Source organism: Musca autumnalis, unplaced genomic scaffold, assembly GCF_047663935.1.
Source record: "Musca autumnalis isolate F117 unplaced genomic scaffold, ASM4766393v1 scaffold_4, whole genome shotgun sequence".
Classification (NCBI taxonomy): Eukaryota; Metazoa; Arthropoda; class Insecta; order Diptera; family Muscidae; genus Musca; species Musca autumnalis.
This window is the reverse complement of record NW_027411977.1, coordinates 187,090,363-187,106,872: the sequence shown is the minus strand read 5'-3', so window position 1 is coordinate 187,106,872 and position 16,510 is coordinate 187,090,363. Positions and strand designations below refer to the sequence as shown.

Below are 16,510 nucleotides of genomic sequence, written 5' to 3'. Positions count from 1 at the left end.
TAAAACTATATGCAAAGAAATATTCATAACTTCTTTATTATAATAAATGCTTAAAATAAATTCCTAAATAAAACTTTAAAACAAACCTTTATAAATAAAATTTATTTATTTTTTTGTTTTTACACTGACTGACGTATCCCACTACCAAATAGGACTTAAAATTTTTGTAATCGATCGTAGTTAAACTGAAAAAAATTTCAAGAAAATCGAAGAGAACAATCATTGTTAAAAATTGATTTTAAATAGTAATCGCGAGAATTGCAATTTTTTTCCACATTGGAACAATATTAAAGAAGTTATGGCTTTATCCAAGCGCGATATCTCTGGAACCGTTAGTCAAAAAATTTGAAAATACTAAAATGTGTTGCAAAATATAAAGAAAATCAGAAACCACTTTTTGAAAAAGTGTCCGATTTCACTTAGAAATCCCCACATGTAAAAAAACGTCCTTTGCTTAACGCATTCCTTTTTCCTCTATTCTCGTCTTTACCAACTAGGATTTAATGCAGGATTTCTGATCTTAATTTTTTTTTGCACTGTGTAGATTGTAAAAGCGCTAATATGTCACACCAATGTTACCATGGTAATGCTTCCATTGTTTTGTCGTTATTTACTTCTTCAAATAACAGTTGCACGCAGAAATATTTTTTGACTGAAATAAGGTGTTTTTTTTATGAATTTTGAAAAAATTGTTAAAAATTATAAGAAATTTGCAAAATGGAGGTTATGGAAGAAGGAAATCTTATGGACCGTGTTCCAATTTTATTACAAAGAGATTTGGAATTTTATCAGGTATATTCTGTTTTCTTCCCTTTCCGCTTCGAAAAAAGTCTTGTGCTGTTTTCATTACATAATTGTGTTTTTTTTTTTTTGCAAATTTCAGACCCATCAGCGAGTACTGCAAGAACGTCTTTGTACCGGAGTTGTGGGTGGAAAATTAGATTTTCCCCGCTACGCTTCTTTTGCAGCCATAAAAATGATCCTCTGGTGGGAAGATGAATATTTTGCTTCATATCGCAAACATTCGGGTCTTCTGCATACCGAAAAGGAATTAAGAGAAGGAGATTTTGTGAGTTAACAAAATAACACATTAAAAATAAGACATTATTTCCGGATTTCGAATGGAAAGTGAATGAGGGAAACTGAAAACTAAAGCAAAAATGTGTAATCGAACGGACCCGTATATAGCGCCTATAAAAGTGGGCGATCACGGTACCTCCCGATGTTCGGTATTTTGAAGATCGAGGCCTCAATTTTCTATCGAAATTGCTGAAATTTTGTATTACGTCTTCGTTGGGTGTATACAACTTTACACCAGAAATTTTCTTGGTACAAGTCCACGCCTTCATATAGCCCCCGTAGAATGGTACCTGTTGAGTTCGGTATTTTGAAGCTTGTAGTTAGTCTTCGTTGGGGGTGCAAAACTTTCCAACTGAAATTTGTCGGTATAGGTCCACGTCTTCATACATCCCTCATAGAACGGTACTACCGATTTTCGGTATTTTGAAGGTTGTGGCCTCATTATTATCCCGAAATGGCTGAAATTTGTTATTTGGGCTTCGTTGGGGGTATACAAATTTCCACTTGAAAATTTGTCGTTATAGATCCACACCTTCATATAGCCCTCATAGAATCGTACCTCCCGATTTTCGGTATTTTGAAGGTTATGGCCTCAATAACCACACAAATGACTGAAATGTGGAATTTGGACTTCGTTGAGGGTACAAAACTTTCCGCCTGAAATTTGTCGGTTCAGGTCACCGTCTTCATGTAACCCCCATAGAACCGAACCTCCCGATTTTCGGTATTTTGAAGGTTTTGGCCTCAATATACCACAGAAATATCTGAAATTTTTTGATTTAGTCTTCGTTAGGCCTATACAACCTTCCACCAGAAATTTGTCGATATAGGTCCACGCCTTCATATAGCCCCATAGAACGGTACCCTCCCGATTTTCGGTATTTTGAAGGTTGTGGCCTCAATAACCACTCAAATGACTGAAATGTGGAAATTGGACTTTGTTGGGGGTTTAAAATTTTCCACCTCAAATTTGTCGGTAAGGTCTACGGCTTCATGTAGGCCCCATAGACCCGTACCTTCCGATTTTCTGTGTTTTTAAGGTTGTGTCCTCAATAACCACTCAAATGGCTTAAATTTGAAATTTGTCAGTGTGGCCTCAATATTCCTCCAAAAAGGCTGAAATTTGGTATTTAGTCTTTGTTGGGCGTGGAAAACTTTATACCTGAGATTTTTCGGTATAGGTCCACGTCTTCATATAACCCCCATAGGACAGTACCTCCCGATTTTCGGTAATTTGAAGGTGGAGGCCTCCCACCGAAATGGGTGAAATTTTGAATTTATTTTTTTTGGGTATAACATTTTCTACCTGAAATTGGTCTTTATATGGACCCCATGGTCCCCCTTCCGATTTTGGTATTTTGAAGATTCTGGCCTCAATATCCCACCGAAAAGGCTGAAATTTGGGATTTAGCCTTCGTTAGGGGTATAAAACTTTCCACCTAAAATTTGTTGCTATATCCTTGTCTTCATTTAGCCCCATAGGCCGGTACCTCCCGATTTTCGGAATTTTGAAGGTTGTAGCCTCAATATTCCACAGAAAAGGCTGAAATTTAGTATTTAGTTTTCGTTGGTGGTCTGAAATGTGTCGGTATATGTTCACGTCTTGATATAGCCTCCATAGAACGGTACCTCCCGATTTTAGGTATTTTGAAGGTTGTGGTTTGAATATCCCACCGAAGTGACTGAAATTTGGTATTTAGTCTTCGTTGGGGGTTATAAAACTTTCCACTTGAAAATTGTCGGTATAGGTCCACGTCTTCATATAGCCCCCACAGAACGGTACCTCCCTATTTCCGATATTTTGAAGGTTGTGGCCTCAACATCACACTGAAATGGCTCACATTTTGTATTAAGTCTTCGTTGGTAGTATTAAACATTCCACCTGAAATTCGTCAGTATAATAAGGGTATAAGGGTACGTCTTTATATAGCCCCCATAGAACGGTACCTGCCGATTTTCGACGTCTTTATAAAGCTCCCATAGAACGGTACCTCCCGATGTTCAGTATTTTGAAGGTTGTGGCCTCAATATCCCACCGAAATGGCTGAAATTTGTTACTCAGGCTTCGTTGGACGTATACAATTTTCCACCTGAAATTGGTTGGTATAGGACGACGTCTTCATATAACCCCCATTGAACGGTGAACGTTTTAAAATCCCACCGAAATGGCTGAAATTTTGGTAGTTAGTCTTCCTTGGAGATATGAAAGTTTTCACCTGTCTTTGTATAGTCCCCACGGAACAGTGTCTTCCGATTTTCGGAATTTTGAATGTTGTGGCATCTATATCCGACCGAAATGACTGAAATTTGGTATTTATTTTTTCGTAGGTTAAAAAATATTCCAGAATAGAATGATAAGTATAGGTGCATTTCTTCATATAGCCTCCGTAAAAGTGTACCTCCAAATTTCGGTATTTTTAAATTTTTTCCCTCATTATCTTACCCAATTTTGTATTTAGTCTTCTTCATTAGCGAAATTGTTCCAATACAGATCCTGGTGGAGTGTATAACAAGTTCGGCCAGGCCTGTATTTCGGCCGTCGTTCTTACTTGTTTTTATAATACCTTTCTCTTCTTTCAGTCCTCGGTTGTTGTCAAAACCTCTGATCCGGATAAATTTGTAGGTATCGTCACCAAGTCGGCTGATTTATTATTGGAACATTTACATGTCCTCTCCCAAGAATCTCTCGATCATGCTGATCTCTCCGTGTTAACGGCTACCATTGGTGCTGCAGCTTTGGTCCGAAACTGTCTTAATGTTTATCTACAGGCGTGTACAACAAAAATATGTCCTCCAAAAGGTGATGAAAAGGGTGGAGCTTTAAAAATCTCCCTCAAACAATATTCTCAACTATCCGAAGCGCTGGCGGAACGTTTATTGGATTTACATTGTCGCCTATTGCTGCTCTATATTGTTCAAGATGCCGATGCTCTACACTGGGAAGATACGGAACCATTTTTTGAATCCGAACGTGGTTCTTATGTGGTTCAAATGTGGTGGTTCTACATGTGTGGCACCAAAGATGATCTTTGGAATTCGGTGCCACCGAAAATGGCACAACGCATATTTGGCGGCATGCTTAACGAAACATTGAGCGTGTTAACCGTACGCTATTCACAGATTGTAACCAGCCAAGCTCGTGCTCAGCTACATTTGTGTGATATTTGCAATTTGTTGTTTTGTGTGGCAGAACTGCTGCCACATGTCAGTGAAAGTGGTGAGGCATATGTGGGTAAGTAGCAACCGACCCTATCAACCTATAGCCATTGGGCCACAGAAAGAGATTAAAAAAAAATGTTTCCTTAGAGGTATTAAAATAAAATTCTAGTTCTTAGTTTTTTTTTGCCGTGCAAATTATAGACTGTTGGAAAAAATAATGATGCATTCCCCTGCATAAAGGAATTTGTTATAATTCGTTCGTTTCGTTGTTAAAATTTAACCAAATGGAATTACCTCTAATTAACATTTAATTATCATATTTACAGCATCTGCTTTGTGCATCTTCTCGTACCTTATGTCATATCTAATTTATCTCTTGATGTGTGTGTGTGTGTTTTTCTATTCTCCCAGGATTACAGCTTAATAACCAAAGTGTCATTATACGCGACATACATGCAAAGTGCAGGGAACTTTTCTATTGCCTTCTCTTAAGGGGTGCACCACTTGGAGTGCTCTCAAAGGTTTGTTGTATTCGTTAGATGGATGCACTTTTACTTTATGTGACACCAAATATAAATTTAAGTTAAAATAAAATTAATTACAGAAAATAATAATAAATTCGTGTGTGAGTGATAAGGTGCAGGGGATGAGAGATGCCATGGAACGCTTTTTTTTGCCTCAATATGGTAAAGTTTATGATTCATTGTGGTCCATCTCTCTTCACTCATACAATTTTTTTAAGAAAAGTTGTTCGATGACAACCTTGTCTGTAGAAAAGTTTTTTGATAAAGACCACTTCTTAGAAAGGTTGTTTGATAACAACCATTTTTATAGAAAACTTGTTCGAAAACAACGTTTTTTATGGAAAAGTTGATCGGAAACAACCTTTTCTATAGAAAAATAATAATAAATTCGTGTGTGAGTGATAAGGTGTAGGGGATGAGAGATGCCATGGAACGCCTTTTTTGCCTCAATATGGTAAAGTTTGTGATTCATTTTGGTCCATCTCTCTTCCCTCATAAAATTTTTTTAAGAAAAGTTGTTCGATGACAGTAGAAAAGAAAAGTTTTTTGATAAAGACCACTTCTTAGAAAGGTTGTTTGATAACAACCATTTCTATAGAAAACTTGTTCGAAACAACGTTTTCTATGGAAAAGTTGATCGGAAACAACCTTTTCTATAGAAAAGTTGTTCGAAAAGATCCGCTTCTATAGAAAAGACAACCACTTCTATAGAAAGGTTGTTTGATAACAACATTTTCTATGAAAATTTGTTTAATAACAACCTTTTCTGTTGAAAAGTTGTTCAATAATAATATTTTCTATAGAAACGTTGTGCGATAACAACCTTTTCTAAAGAAAAGTTGATTGACAACAACCTTTTCTAAAGAAAAGTTGATCGACAACAAACTTTTCTATATAAAAGTTGTTCGATAACAATCTTTTCTATAGAAAAGTTGTTCGATGGCAATCTTTTCTATCGAAAACTGGTTCGATAACAACCTTTTCTATAGAAAAAAAAATCGATAACAACCATAGAAAAGTTGCTCGATAAAAACCTTTTCCATAGAAAAATTGCTCGATAACAACCTTTTCTACAAATAAGTTTTTCGAGAACAATCTTTTCTATTAAAAAGTGGTTCCATAACATTCTTTTCTATAGAAAAGTGGTTCGATAACAACATTTTCTATAGAAAATGGTTCGATAACAACTTTTTTTAGAAACGTCAATAGTAAAGATGTTATCTGACAAATTTTATATGGAAAAGTTGTTATGGAACAATATTTTCTATAGAAAAGTTGTCCGATAACAACCTTTTCTATAGAAAAGTTGTTCGATAACAATCTTTTCTATAGAAAATTTGTTCGATAACAATCTTTTCTATAGAAAAGTTGTTCGATAAAAATCTTTTTATAGAAATGTTGCTCGATAACAACCTTTTCTATGTATAGAAAAGTTGTTTGAGAACAACATTTAATAACCAACTTTTCTATAGAAAACTTGTTCGAAACCAACCTTTTCTATAGAAAAGTTGATCGATAACAACCTTTTCTATCGAAAACTTGTTCGATAACAACCTTTTCTATAAAAATTTGTTCGATAACAACATAGAAAAGTTGTTCGATAAAACCCTTTTCCATAGAAAAGTTGTTCGATAAAAACCTTTTTCATAGAAAAATTGCTCGACAACAACCTTTTCTATACAAAAGTTGTTCGAGAACAATCTTTTCTACAAAATAATTGTTCGATAGCATTCTTTTCTATAGAAAAGTGGTTCGATAACAACATTTTCTATATAAAAGTTGTACGATAACATATTTTTCTATAGAAAAGTTGTACGATAACATATTTTTCTATAGAAAAGTTGTTCGATAAAAACATTTTTTATAGAATAGTTGGTCAATAACAGCATTTTCTATACGAAAGTTGTTCGATAACATCTTTTCTAAAGAAAAGTTGTTCGATAACAATATTTACTACGGAAAACTTGGTCGATAATAATATTTTCTATAGAAAAGTTTGTCTATAACGACATTTGCTATAGAAAAGTTGGTCGATAACGACATTTTCTATATAAAAGTTGTTCGATAACAACTTTTTCTGTGGAAAAGTTGTTCGATAACAACTTTTTCTGTGGAAAAGTTGTTCGATAACAACTTTTTCTGTGGAAAAGTTGTTCGATAACAACGTTTTCTATAGAAAAGTCGTTCAACAGCAACATTGTCTATAGAAAAATTGTTCGATAGCAACTTTGTCTATGTACAATGTTGTTCGATAGCAACCTTTTCTATAGAAAAGTTGTTCGATAACAACTTTTTGTATAGAAAAGTTATTCGATAACAACTTTTTATATAGAAAATGTGTTCGGAAATAATTTTTTGAATGGAAAAGCTGTTCATTAACAAAATTTTTTTAGAAAGATTGTTTGTTAACAACCTTTTTCTATAGACAAGTGGTTCGATAACAACATTTTGTATAGAAAGATTTTTCGATAACAACGTTTTCTGAGGAAAATTTGTTCGATAACAACGTTTTCTATAAGCGGGGTACACACGATCAGTTTTGACTGTCTATTTTTCGGAAATATTGATAACTGTCAAACTGTCCAGCAACATCTAAAGCTGGGTACACATTGTCAGTTTTGAATGACAGCTTTGTTGTTGCTTGCTAGTGTGGCCGTTCATTTTTGTCATTCATCATGCATCCACAAAATGTTTTGTGGTTGCTGGACGGTTGGGCAGTTATCGATAAGTGCGAAATATCGACATTCAAAACTGACAATGTGTACTGTTCTTAAATTTTTTGTGGTTGCCTGATGACTGACAAAAATGAACGGCCACACTGGCAAGCAACCGATTGTTTGAGCAAAACTGATCGTGTGTACCCCGCTATAGAAAAGTTGTTTAATAGCAACTTTGTCTATAGAAAAGTTGTTCTATAGCAACTTTTTCGATTACAACCTTTTCTATAGAAAAGTTGTTCGATAACAACTTTTTGTACAGAAAGATTTTTTGATAACAACTTTTTCTATAGAAAAGTTTCTCGATAGCAAAATTTTCTATAAAAAATTTGTTCAATAACGACCTTCTCTATAGTTGTAAAGTTGTTTGGTTCAAAAGCAACTTTTTTCTATAGATAACAACCAATCTTTAAGTTGTTCGTTAACAACCTTTCCTATAAAAAATTGTTCGATAGCAACATTTTTTTTCGATAAATTGTTTTCTGAATAAAAGTTTTTCAGTAACAACTTTTTCCTATAGAAAAATTTTTCGATAACAATTTTTATATTGAAAAATTGTTCGATAACATTGGATTTATAGAAAATGTTGTTATCGAAAATTTTTTCTATCCAAAAAATTGTTTACTATTGTCGTCAAACAATTTTTGTATGAAGTAATTTTTATCGAACAACTTTTCTATGAAAAGATTGTTAATGAAAAACTTTTCTATCAAAAGATTGCTATCGAAAAAAAATTCTATAGTAAAGATTATCATCGATGCGTTGTTTTTATAGGAAAAGTTGTTATCGAAAAACTTTTACTATCGAACAAAGTTTGAATACAAAATATTTGCTCTGTTCCAGAACCTGCAAGAAGCTTCTAATTTGTACTTCGATAACATTTTTTCCTTTATGTTATCGGAAAAAATAGTAAAAATTAGTAGATTCTTACAGTTCTGGAACAGACCAATTATGTCATGTTCACACGAGCGTTTCAATTACGTTGTTCGCCTGTCGAACGACGTATACGAATTAACCCGTTTCCACGACACCATTCGTAATTAACAGAAACATAAACAAAATTTCCTTCATTTTTGTTTCCTAGTTTTCACGAAAATTTGAACCGAAAACACATAAAATATATGTACATTAAATGAATAGGAAAAGCGATAGACTTTCCTTCAAATGTATCTTCTATATTTAACTACACACATTTCATTCATTTTTCCATAAATTCTGAATAATTTTTTATTTTCAATATCCATATGTATTTTTATAACAAAACAATATTTGTGTGTACAGACTTTCAGTTATTTGTTTCCTTTTTGTTTCTGATTTTTTACGCGATTTTGAACTAATGGACAAGAAATGTGTGTGGAATTAAGAAGGAAACACAACCATCTTCCTTCTGCATCTATATAAAAAGTTTAGTACAGTAATTTTCATTCATCTTTTTCCTTTTTTCTAAAAATTGTTGTGTTTTCCACAAATTTTTCAATTTTGAATTTAGACATGTCATAATTAATTTTTTCGATAAATTCTCTCATTTGTTAGGGATGGGACATACTTATTCGTCGTTCAGAGAGTATTTCTAATCGAACAACGTAGAAAAATCGTCGTTCGTTCATAGAATTTTGTGTGGGGAAATAAGTAATTTATTCGTAGCTATGGGTCGAACAACGAATAGAGAACGAACGACGTACCGTGGAAACGGGCTATTAATGTCGATCGCTGTCTATCATTCCCTACATCACCCCACTCAAGTTTTCTATTAAAATATTAATCCTCAAGTTCTGCTTTATATAGAGGACCTCAAAATCCCTTTTCCTCTCATTTAGGTTTTTCGCAAAGGTTTGGAAAATATGGAAATGTTTTCATCACGACATGGCCTGCCAAGTGCATGGATTATATTTGCCCAGCCACGAATGTTTCCCAAAGATCAGTCATGTCAATGGGTAACGGAATTTGCCGATCTCAATACGAACAGTGCCATAGCTTTGGAGTTAAAAGTTCTGCTGGCATTTCCCGAAGCAGATTGGTCATTTTTGGTAAAGGTAAGGTAGTCAGAAGGAATAATTATTTCAGAAAAAAACTTAGCATAACCTTGGCAGGTACTGCTGATGCGTGATGCCTGTTTGACCGGTATTATATTGAGGCATCTATTGCAACATTTACCATCATCGGAAAATTTTAAGAATGTTGCAAGAAACTCCTTTGTGGAGGCTGCTACAGAAACGAAAAAGTGTGAGGGCTTTCTGTGTCGAGGAGAATGTTTTAAGGTATCCGATTTGTTGGCAGATGATGTGGGTAAGTGCGAGTATACTAAACAAAATGTATATGATGAGTTTTACTCTTTATCATGTTAAGATCCCGTGGGCCAATCCAATTGCCAAATAGTTTTATCTTTAACCTATCTATTGGTGGCTTTGGGTAAGGCAGTGGATATAAAATCATGTTTGGTCAAAAATTTGGAGGAGATAGGCACGCCAGGTTGGAGTGATTGCTTGGACAAAAGACAGGTAGGTATACATAACTATAATTTGTCATAATTTGATAATTTCTTGGAGATAAAATTAGGTTTGGAATCAAAAACGTCCGCCGTGGCTGGAGGCTATTATGCACTTTGTCTATCCGGTGTTAAATACCACGGTTGATATGCTAATTAATGCTGTAGAAGCAGGCGCTAGCATGTATCAAGCCATGTCGCTGGCTCTAACATGTGTATCTGAAATGTGGGATTGTATACCGGAAGGCTTGTATAAAGTTACATCTTTGCTACAAGATATCACTCCAGTCTCTACCAGACCATTAAGTAAGTTATCTTCTTTTAATATAATACGAGACTTTTAATATAATACGATTTCAGGTGATTCCGTCCTTATGCAAGTAATGTTTGCTGGCTTATATACGGAACTCATTAAGGCCGCAGAGAAATTTGAAAAATCTAATGATCAGGATAAGGCTTCTATTTGCTATACAATATCCGAGGCCATATGTTCCATTGATGAAGATGACAAACATACCGATCAAATTGATTTGTTCCTGAAACAGGCCAAAGATAGCATTATCTTGGAAACTTTTGCCGATTCAGGACGTCGTGGTGGTGGTATGAGTGCTGTTAGTACAGTTAAAATAGATGAAATTGGTACGGCCGATTCGGATCGCATGAGTCATAGTCCACCGGCTAATTATGCCATGGAAATGGATGTTGGTATAACGGATTTTGTAGCTGAGGTATTGGCAAGTGATGTCCTGACGACGGATATTGGAAAGCAGGCATTAAAGGTAAATATTATTGAAAAACTTTCCAAATAAAAAAGCTATTATCGACAGGCAAAAAGTTCTTATCGTACCATTTTTGTGTAGAAAAGCGTTATCGAGCAAATTTTTCTAAGTTGTTATCGGACAACTTTTCTATAGAAAAAGTTGTTATCGGACAACTTTTCTATAGAAAAAGTTGTTATCGGACAACTTTTCTATAGAAAAAGTTGTTATCGGACAACTTTTCTATAGAAAAAGTTGTTATCGGACAACTTTTCTATAGAAAAAGTTGTTATCGGACAACTTTTCTATAGAAAAAGTTGTTATCGGACAACTTTTCTATAGAACAAGTTGTTAGCGGACAAAATGTTTTTATCGGACAACATTTCTGTTTAAACAGCTGTTATGGGACAACTTTTCTATGGAAAAAGTTGTTATCTCAAAGCTTTTCTATGGAAAAAATTGTTATCGGACAACATTTCTATAGAAAATGTTGTTATCGGAAAATGTTTCTATAGAAAAAATTGTTATCGGACAAATATTCTATAGAAAAAATTGTTATCGGACAACTTTTCTCTAGAAAAAGTTGTTATCGGACAACTTTTCTGTAGAAAAAGTTGTTATCGCACAAAGTTTCTATAGAAAAAGTTGTTATCGGACAACTTTTCTTTAGAAAAGTTGGTATCGGGTACTAAGGCAAACATTTTTATCGGTTTCTGTAGAAAAAGTTATCGGATAATTTTCTGGAGAAGGTGCTATCGGACAACTTTTCTATAGAATAAGTTGCTATCGGACTAATTTTCTATAGAAATAGCTGTTATCGGACAACTTTTCTACAAAAAGGTCGATATCAGACAACTTTTCTATAGACAAATTTGTTGTCGGACAACTTTTCTACAGAAAAAGTTTTTATCGAAGAACTTTTCTCGAGAAAAAATTGTTATCGGACAACATTTCTGTAGTAAAAGTTGTTGCCGGAAAAAATTCTATAGAAAAGGTTGTTACCAAACAACTTTTTTATAGAAAAATTTGTTATCGAAGAACTTTTTTTATGAAAAAAGTTATTATTGGAAATTTCGTATATGGTAAAAAGTTGTTATCGAATTATTTTGCAGCAGAAAAAGTGGTTATCGGATATTGTTTTTATAAAAATTATTTATCGGTCAACATTTCTGTTTAAACAACTGTTATGGGACAGCTTTTCTATAGAAAAAGTTGTTATCGGACAACTTTTCTATAGAAAAAGTTGTTATCGGACATCTTTTCTATAGAAAAAATTGTTACCGGACAACTTTTCTATAGAAAAGGTTGTTATCGGACAACTTTTCTATAGAAAAGGTTGTTATCGGACAACTTTTCTATAGAAAAGGTTGTTATCGGACAACTTTTCTATAGAAAAGCTTGTTATCGGACAACTTTTCTATAGAAAAAGTTGATATTGGACAAATTTTCTATAGAAAAAGTTGATATTGGACAACTTTTCTATAGAAAAAGTTGATATTGGACAACTTTTCTATAGAAAAAGTTGATATTGGACAACTTTTCTATAGAAAAAGTTGTTACCGGGCACATTTTCTATAGAAAAACTTGTTATCGGACACCTTTTCTACAGAAAATGTTGTTGCCGGACAAAGTTCTATAGTAAAAGTTGTTACCAAACAACTTTTTTATAGAAAAATTTGTTATCGAAGAACTTTTTTTATGAAAAAAGTTAGTATTGGAAAATTTTTATATGGCAAACAGTTGTTATCGAATTATTTTGCAGTAGAAAAAGTGGTTATCGGATATTTTTTTTTTAAAAATGATTTATCGGACAACATTTCTGTTTAAACAGCAAAAGTTGTTATCGGACAACTTTTCTATAGAAACAATTGTTATCGGACAATATTTCTATAGAAATAGTTGTTATCGGTCAACTTTTTTTAATAGAAAAAGTTGTTACAGGCAACTTTTCTACACAAAAAAGTTGTTATCGGACAAATTTTCTATAGAAAAAGTTGTTATCGGACAACTTTTCTACAGAAAAAGTTGTTATAGGACAACTTTTCTATAGAAAAAGTTGTTATCGGACAACTTATCTATAGAACAAGTTGATATCGGTCAACCTTTCTATAGAACAAGTTGTTATCGGGCAACTTTTCTATAGAAAAAATTGTTATCGGACAACTTTTCTATAGGAAAGTTTTTAACGGACAACTTTTCTATAGACAAAGTTGTTATCGGACAACTTCTCTATGGAAAAAGTTGTTATCGGACAACTTTTTTAAAGAAAAAGTTGTTATCGGACAACTTTTCTATAGAAAAAGTTGTTATCGGACAACTTTTCTATAGAAAAAGTTGTTATCGGACAACTTTTCTATAGAAAAAGTTGTTATCGGACAACTTTTCTATAGAAAAAGTTGTTATCGGACAACTTTTTTATAGAAAAAGTTGTTATCGGACTACTTTTCTATAGAAAAAGTTGTTATCGGACTACTTTTCTATAGAAAAAGTTGTAATCGGACAACTTTTCTATAGAAAAAGTTGTTATCGGACAACTTTTCTATAAAAAAAAGTTGTTATCGGACAACTTTTCTATAGAAAAAGTGGTTATCGGACAATTTTTCTATAGAAAAAGTTGTTATCGGACAACTTTTCTATAGAAAAAGTTGTTATCGGACAACTTTTCTATAAAAAAACTTGTTATCGGATAACTTTTTTATAGAAAAAGTTGTTATCGGACAACTATTCTATAGAAAAAGTTGTTATCGGACAACCTTTCTATAGAAAAAGTTGTTATCGGACAAATTTTCTATAGAAAAAGTTGTTATCGGACAACTTTTCTCTAGAAAAAGTTGTTATCGGACAACTTTTCTCTAGAAAAAGTTGTTATCGGACAACTTTTCTATAGAAAAATTTGTTATCTGACAACTTTTCTTTAGAAAAATTTATTGTCGGACATTTTTTCTATTAAAATGTTGTTATCGGACAACTTTTCTACAAAAAAAGATGAATTTTTTTTATCGGTTTCTATAGAATAAGTTGTTATCGGATAATTTCTCTAGAGAAAAAATTGTTATTGGACAACACTCCCATAGAACAAGTTGTTATCGGACAACTTTTCTATAGAACAAGTTGTTATCGGACAACTTTTCTATAGAACAAGTTGTTATCGGACAACTTTTCTATAGAACAAGTTGTTATCGGACAACTTTTCTATAGAACAAGTTGTTATCGGGCAACTTTTCTATAGAAAAAGTTGTAATCAGACAACTTTTCTATAGGAAATGTTTTTATCGGAAACTTTTCTATAAGAAAGTTGTTAACGGACAACTTTTTTATAGAAAAAGTAGTTATCGGACAACTTTTCTATAGAAAAAGTGGTTATCGGACAACTTTTCTATAGAAAAGGTTGTTATCGGACAACTTTTCTATAGAAAAATTGTTATCGGACAACTTTTCTATAGAAAAATTGTTATCGGACAACTTTTCCATAGAAAAAGTTGTTATCGGACAATTTCTCTATAGAAAATGTTGTTATCGGAAAGTAACAAAAGTTGTTATCGGACAACTTTTCTATAGAAAAAGTTGTTATCGGACAACTTTTCTATAGAAAAAGCTGTTATCGGACAACTTTTCTATAGAAAAAGCTGTTATCGGACAACTTTTCTATAGAAAAAGCTGTTATCGGACAACTTTTCTATAGAAAAAGTTGTTATCGGACAACTTCTCTATAGAAAAAGTTGTTATCGGACAACTTTTCTATAGAAAAAGTTGTTATCGGAGAACTTTTCTATAGAAAAAGTTGTTATCGGAGAACTTTTCTATAGAAAAAGTTGTTGTCGGACAACTTTTCTATAGAAAAAGTTGTTATCGGACAACTTTTCTATAGAAAAAGTTGTTATCGGACAACTTTTCTATAGAAAAAGCTGTTATCGGACAACTTTTCTATAGAAAAAGTTGTTATCGGACAAAAATGTTGTTGTTGGAAAATGTTGTTAGCGGCAACTTTTATATAGAACAACTTTTTCTATAGAAAATGTTGTTATCGGAAGTTCTTGCAAACCCCTGTTCTAAAGAAAAACTTGCTATTGAAGAACGTTTTTTAAAAATGTATTTTTTGCTTTACAATATTCATTTCCAAATTATTTATTGCACCGTTTCTAATGAACTTTTCAATACCAAATATGTGGTTTCAGGTTTGTTACAACTATTTGAAAAACAACAAAGAATGGCTTATGGAGCAATTGGGTACAAGTGAAAAGGATCCCAGTCCCTTTCAGGGCGCCCAGGGACAAAATATAAAAGAAACCAAACCAACTCTTTTGAAAACTATGTTCTACATAGATCAAAATCCATTTGATCAGGTTAGGAGTAATTTTTGTCCAAGCTCTTTTGATTTAAATTAATCACTTTTGTACACTCATTTCCAGTTGCTAACGGGTTCTTTAAAAATCGATTATGTTACATGGTTACAAACACCCATATCATTGAATCCGGAACGTGCTTGGTTGCATTTGTCTCGTCGCTGTGATTTTCAAGAAGATGCAAAACTAACAATGCCGGAAGTAGCCATGGTGGCAAGCATAACGAAAATTATGAAGAAACGCAAGAATTATGGCAAGTAGAAGGAAGCAAAAGACGACATGAGACGTTGGAAAGATGAAGTTCAGAAATCCCCATTAAATAATACAAATCTAAACTTAAAACCAAATCATTGATAGCAACAACAATGTAGAGAAAGAAATAAACTAGACTTCCAGTCGGTTGCCTTAAAAAAGTGTGTCTGTGAGTGTTTGTATAAAATATTTTACATGAAAGTTTGTGGTTGACAAATTTTTAAAGAGTTTAATCATGTAAAATGCGGTCTCAGTTAGGCCAAGGAAATGATGTGGAAAATTATACGTAAATCATACGCACTGTTGCTCTGAATGGCTTTTGCCAGCCAGCTAAAAGGTAAAGGACCGACCGGAATCAACGGATAGAAACCATTTATGTTCTTATGGAACGTGCGTAAGGTTGCGGAAAATGATTGCAAGTGTGTGTGTATGGTGGAAGTCTCTGTTATTCATTTGGTCCTACTTGTCCTTGTATAGCATGTATGTACGAGTATTTAAATGTGTTGAGACAGAATTCCTGCTGTGGTGTCATTTCATTACATTCATTTGAGGCAACAAATAATAAAGCTATCATAACAATACCTTAATGTTGTAATAATGCAAATTTACTTGAAGTAATCAACTTTTAAATTGCTTCAACTTACCTACATATGCTCTCTGCCAATGCTAATGAATTTCAACATTGTACGGCAAGGATAAGGCCCAATTTTAGAATTTAAGTTAAATGTATGACTTGCGACTTAAAAGATATGCAGACAAAAGTTGTTGTACAAATTGTAAGAAGGCATCTTAATACATTTAACAATCTTAACCGTAACGTATTCGAGTGGTAGCCTAAAGGCCTCGGAAGCATTTTTGCTTAAGTCATTTCTGGTTGTCCTTTGCCTTTAACATTTCACTAGACATGACTAAAACAAGAATACCATTCTAGTTATATACCGAGGCCTTTATGTCTCTGGCATATTCTTGTGGAAAGAGATAATTTTATCCCGAGAAGTATAAGTAATATAAAATGTTATATTGTCAAAGGAGCCTTATGGAAATTATAGCTTAGTCACAACATGCATTTGGACAAAAATACCGAAAATCGGGAGTTACCGTTCTCTAGGGGTAATACAAAGACATGGACTTATACCTAAAAATTTGAGGTGGAAAGACTAAATGCCAAATTTCCCCCATTTCAGTGGCAACT

At 33.3% G+C, this 16,510-nt stretch overlaps 1 protein-coding gene across 1 annotated transcript; it reads left to right on the top strand.

The window, feature by feature from the left end:
• The first annotated feature begins 571 nt into the window (after positions 1 to 571).
• LOC141401363 (uncharacterized) lies at positions 572 to 15,479 on the top strand. The gene is made up of 11 exons (XM_073981524.1): positions 572 to 792; positions 884 to 1,069; positions 3,661 to 4,312; positions 4,651 to 4,760; positions 9,298 to 9,513; positions 9,571 to 9,766; positions 9,827 to 9,978; positions 10,037 to 10,271; positions 10,326 to 10,744; positions 14,899 to 15,066; positions 15,133 to 15,479. The coding sequence occupies exons 1-11, from the start codon at positions 718 to 720 to the stop codon at positions 15,325 to 15,327; spliced, it is 2,604 nt and encodes an 867-aa protein (XP_073837625.1). The 5' UTR covers positions 572 to 717; the 3' UTR covers positions 15,328 to 15,479.
• Positions 15,480 to 16,510: the final 1,031 nt, after the last annotated feature.

Coding starts and splice junctions, on each gene's coding strand:
- LOC141401363 (XM_073981524.1), top strand. CDS start 718: ATGGAGGTTATGGAAGAAGGAAATCTTATGGACCGTGTTCCAATTTTA. Junction 9,979..10,036: donor ATTGCTTGGACAAAAGACAG/GTAGGTATACAT, acceptor AGATAAAATTAG/GTTTGGAATCAAAAACGTCC. Junction 10,272..10,325: donor AGTCTCTACCAGACCATTAA/GTAAGTTATCTT, acceptor ATACGATTTCAG/GTGATTCCGTCCTTATGCAA.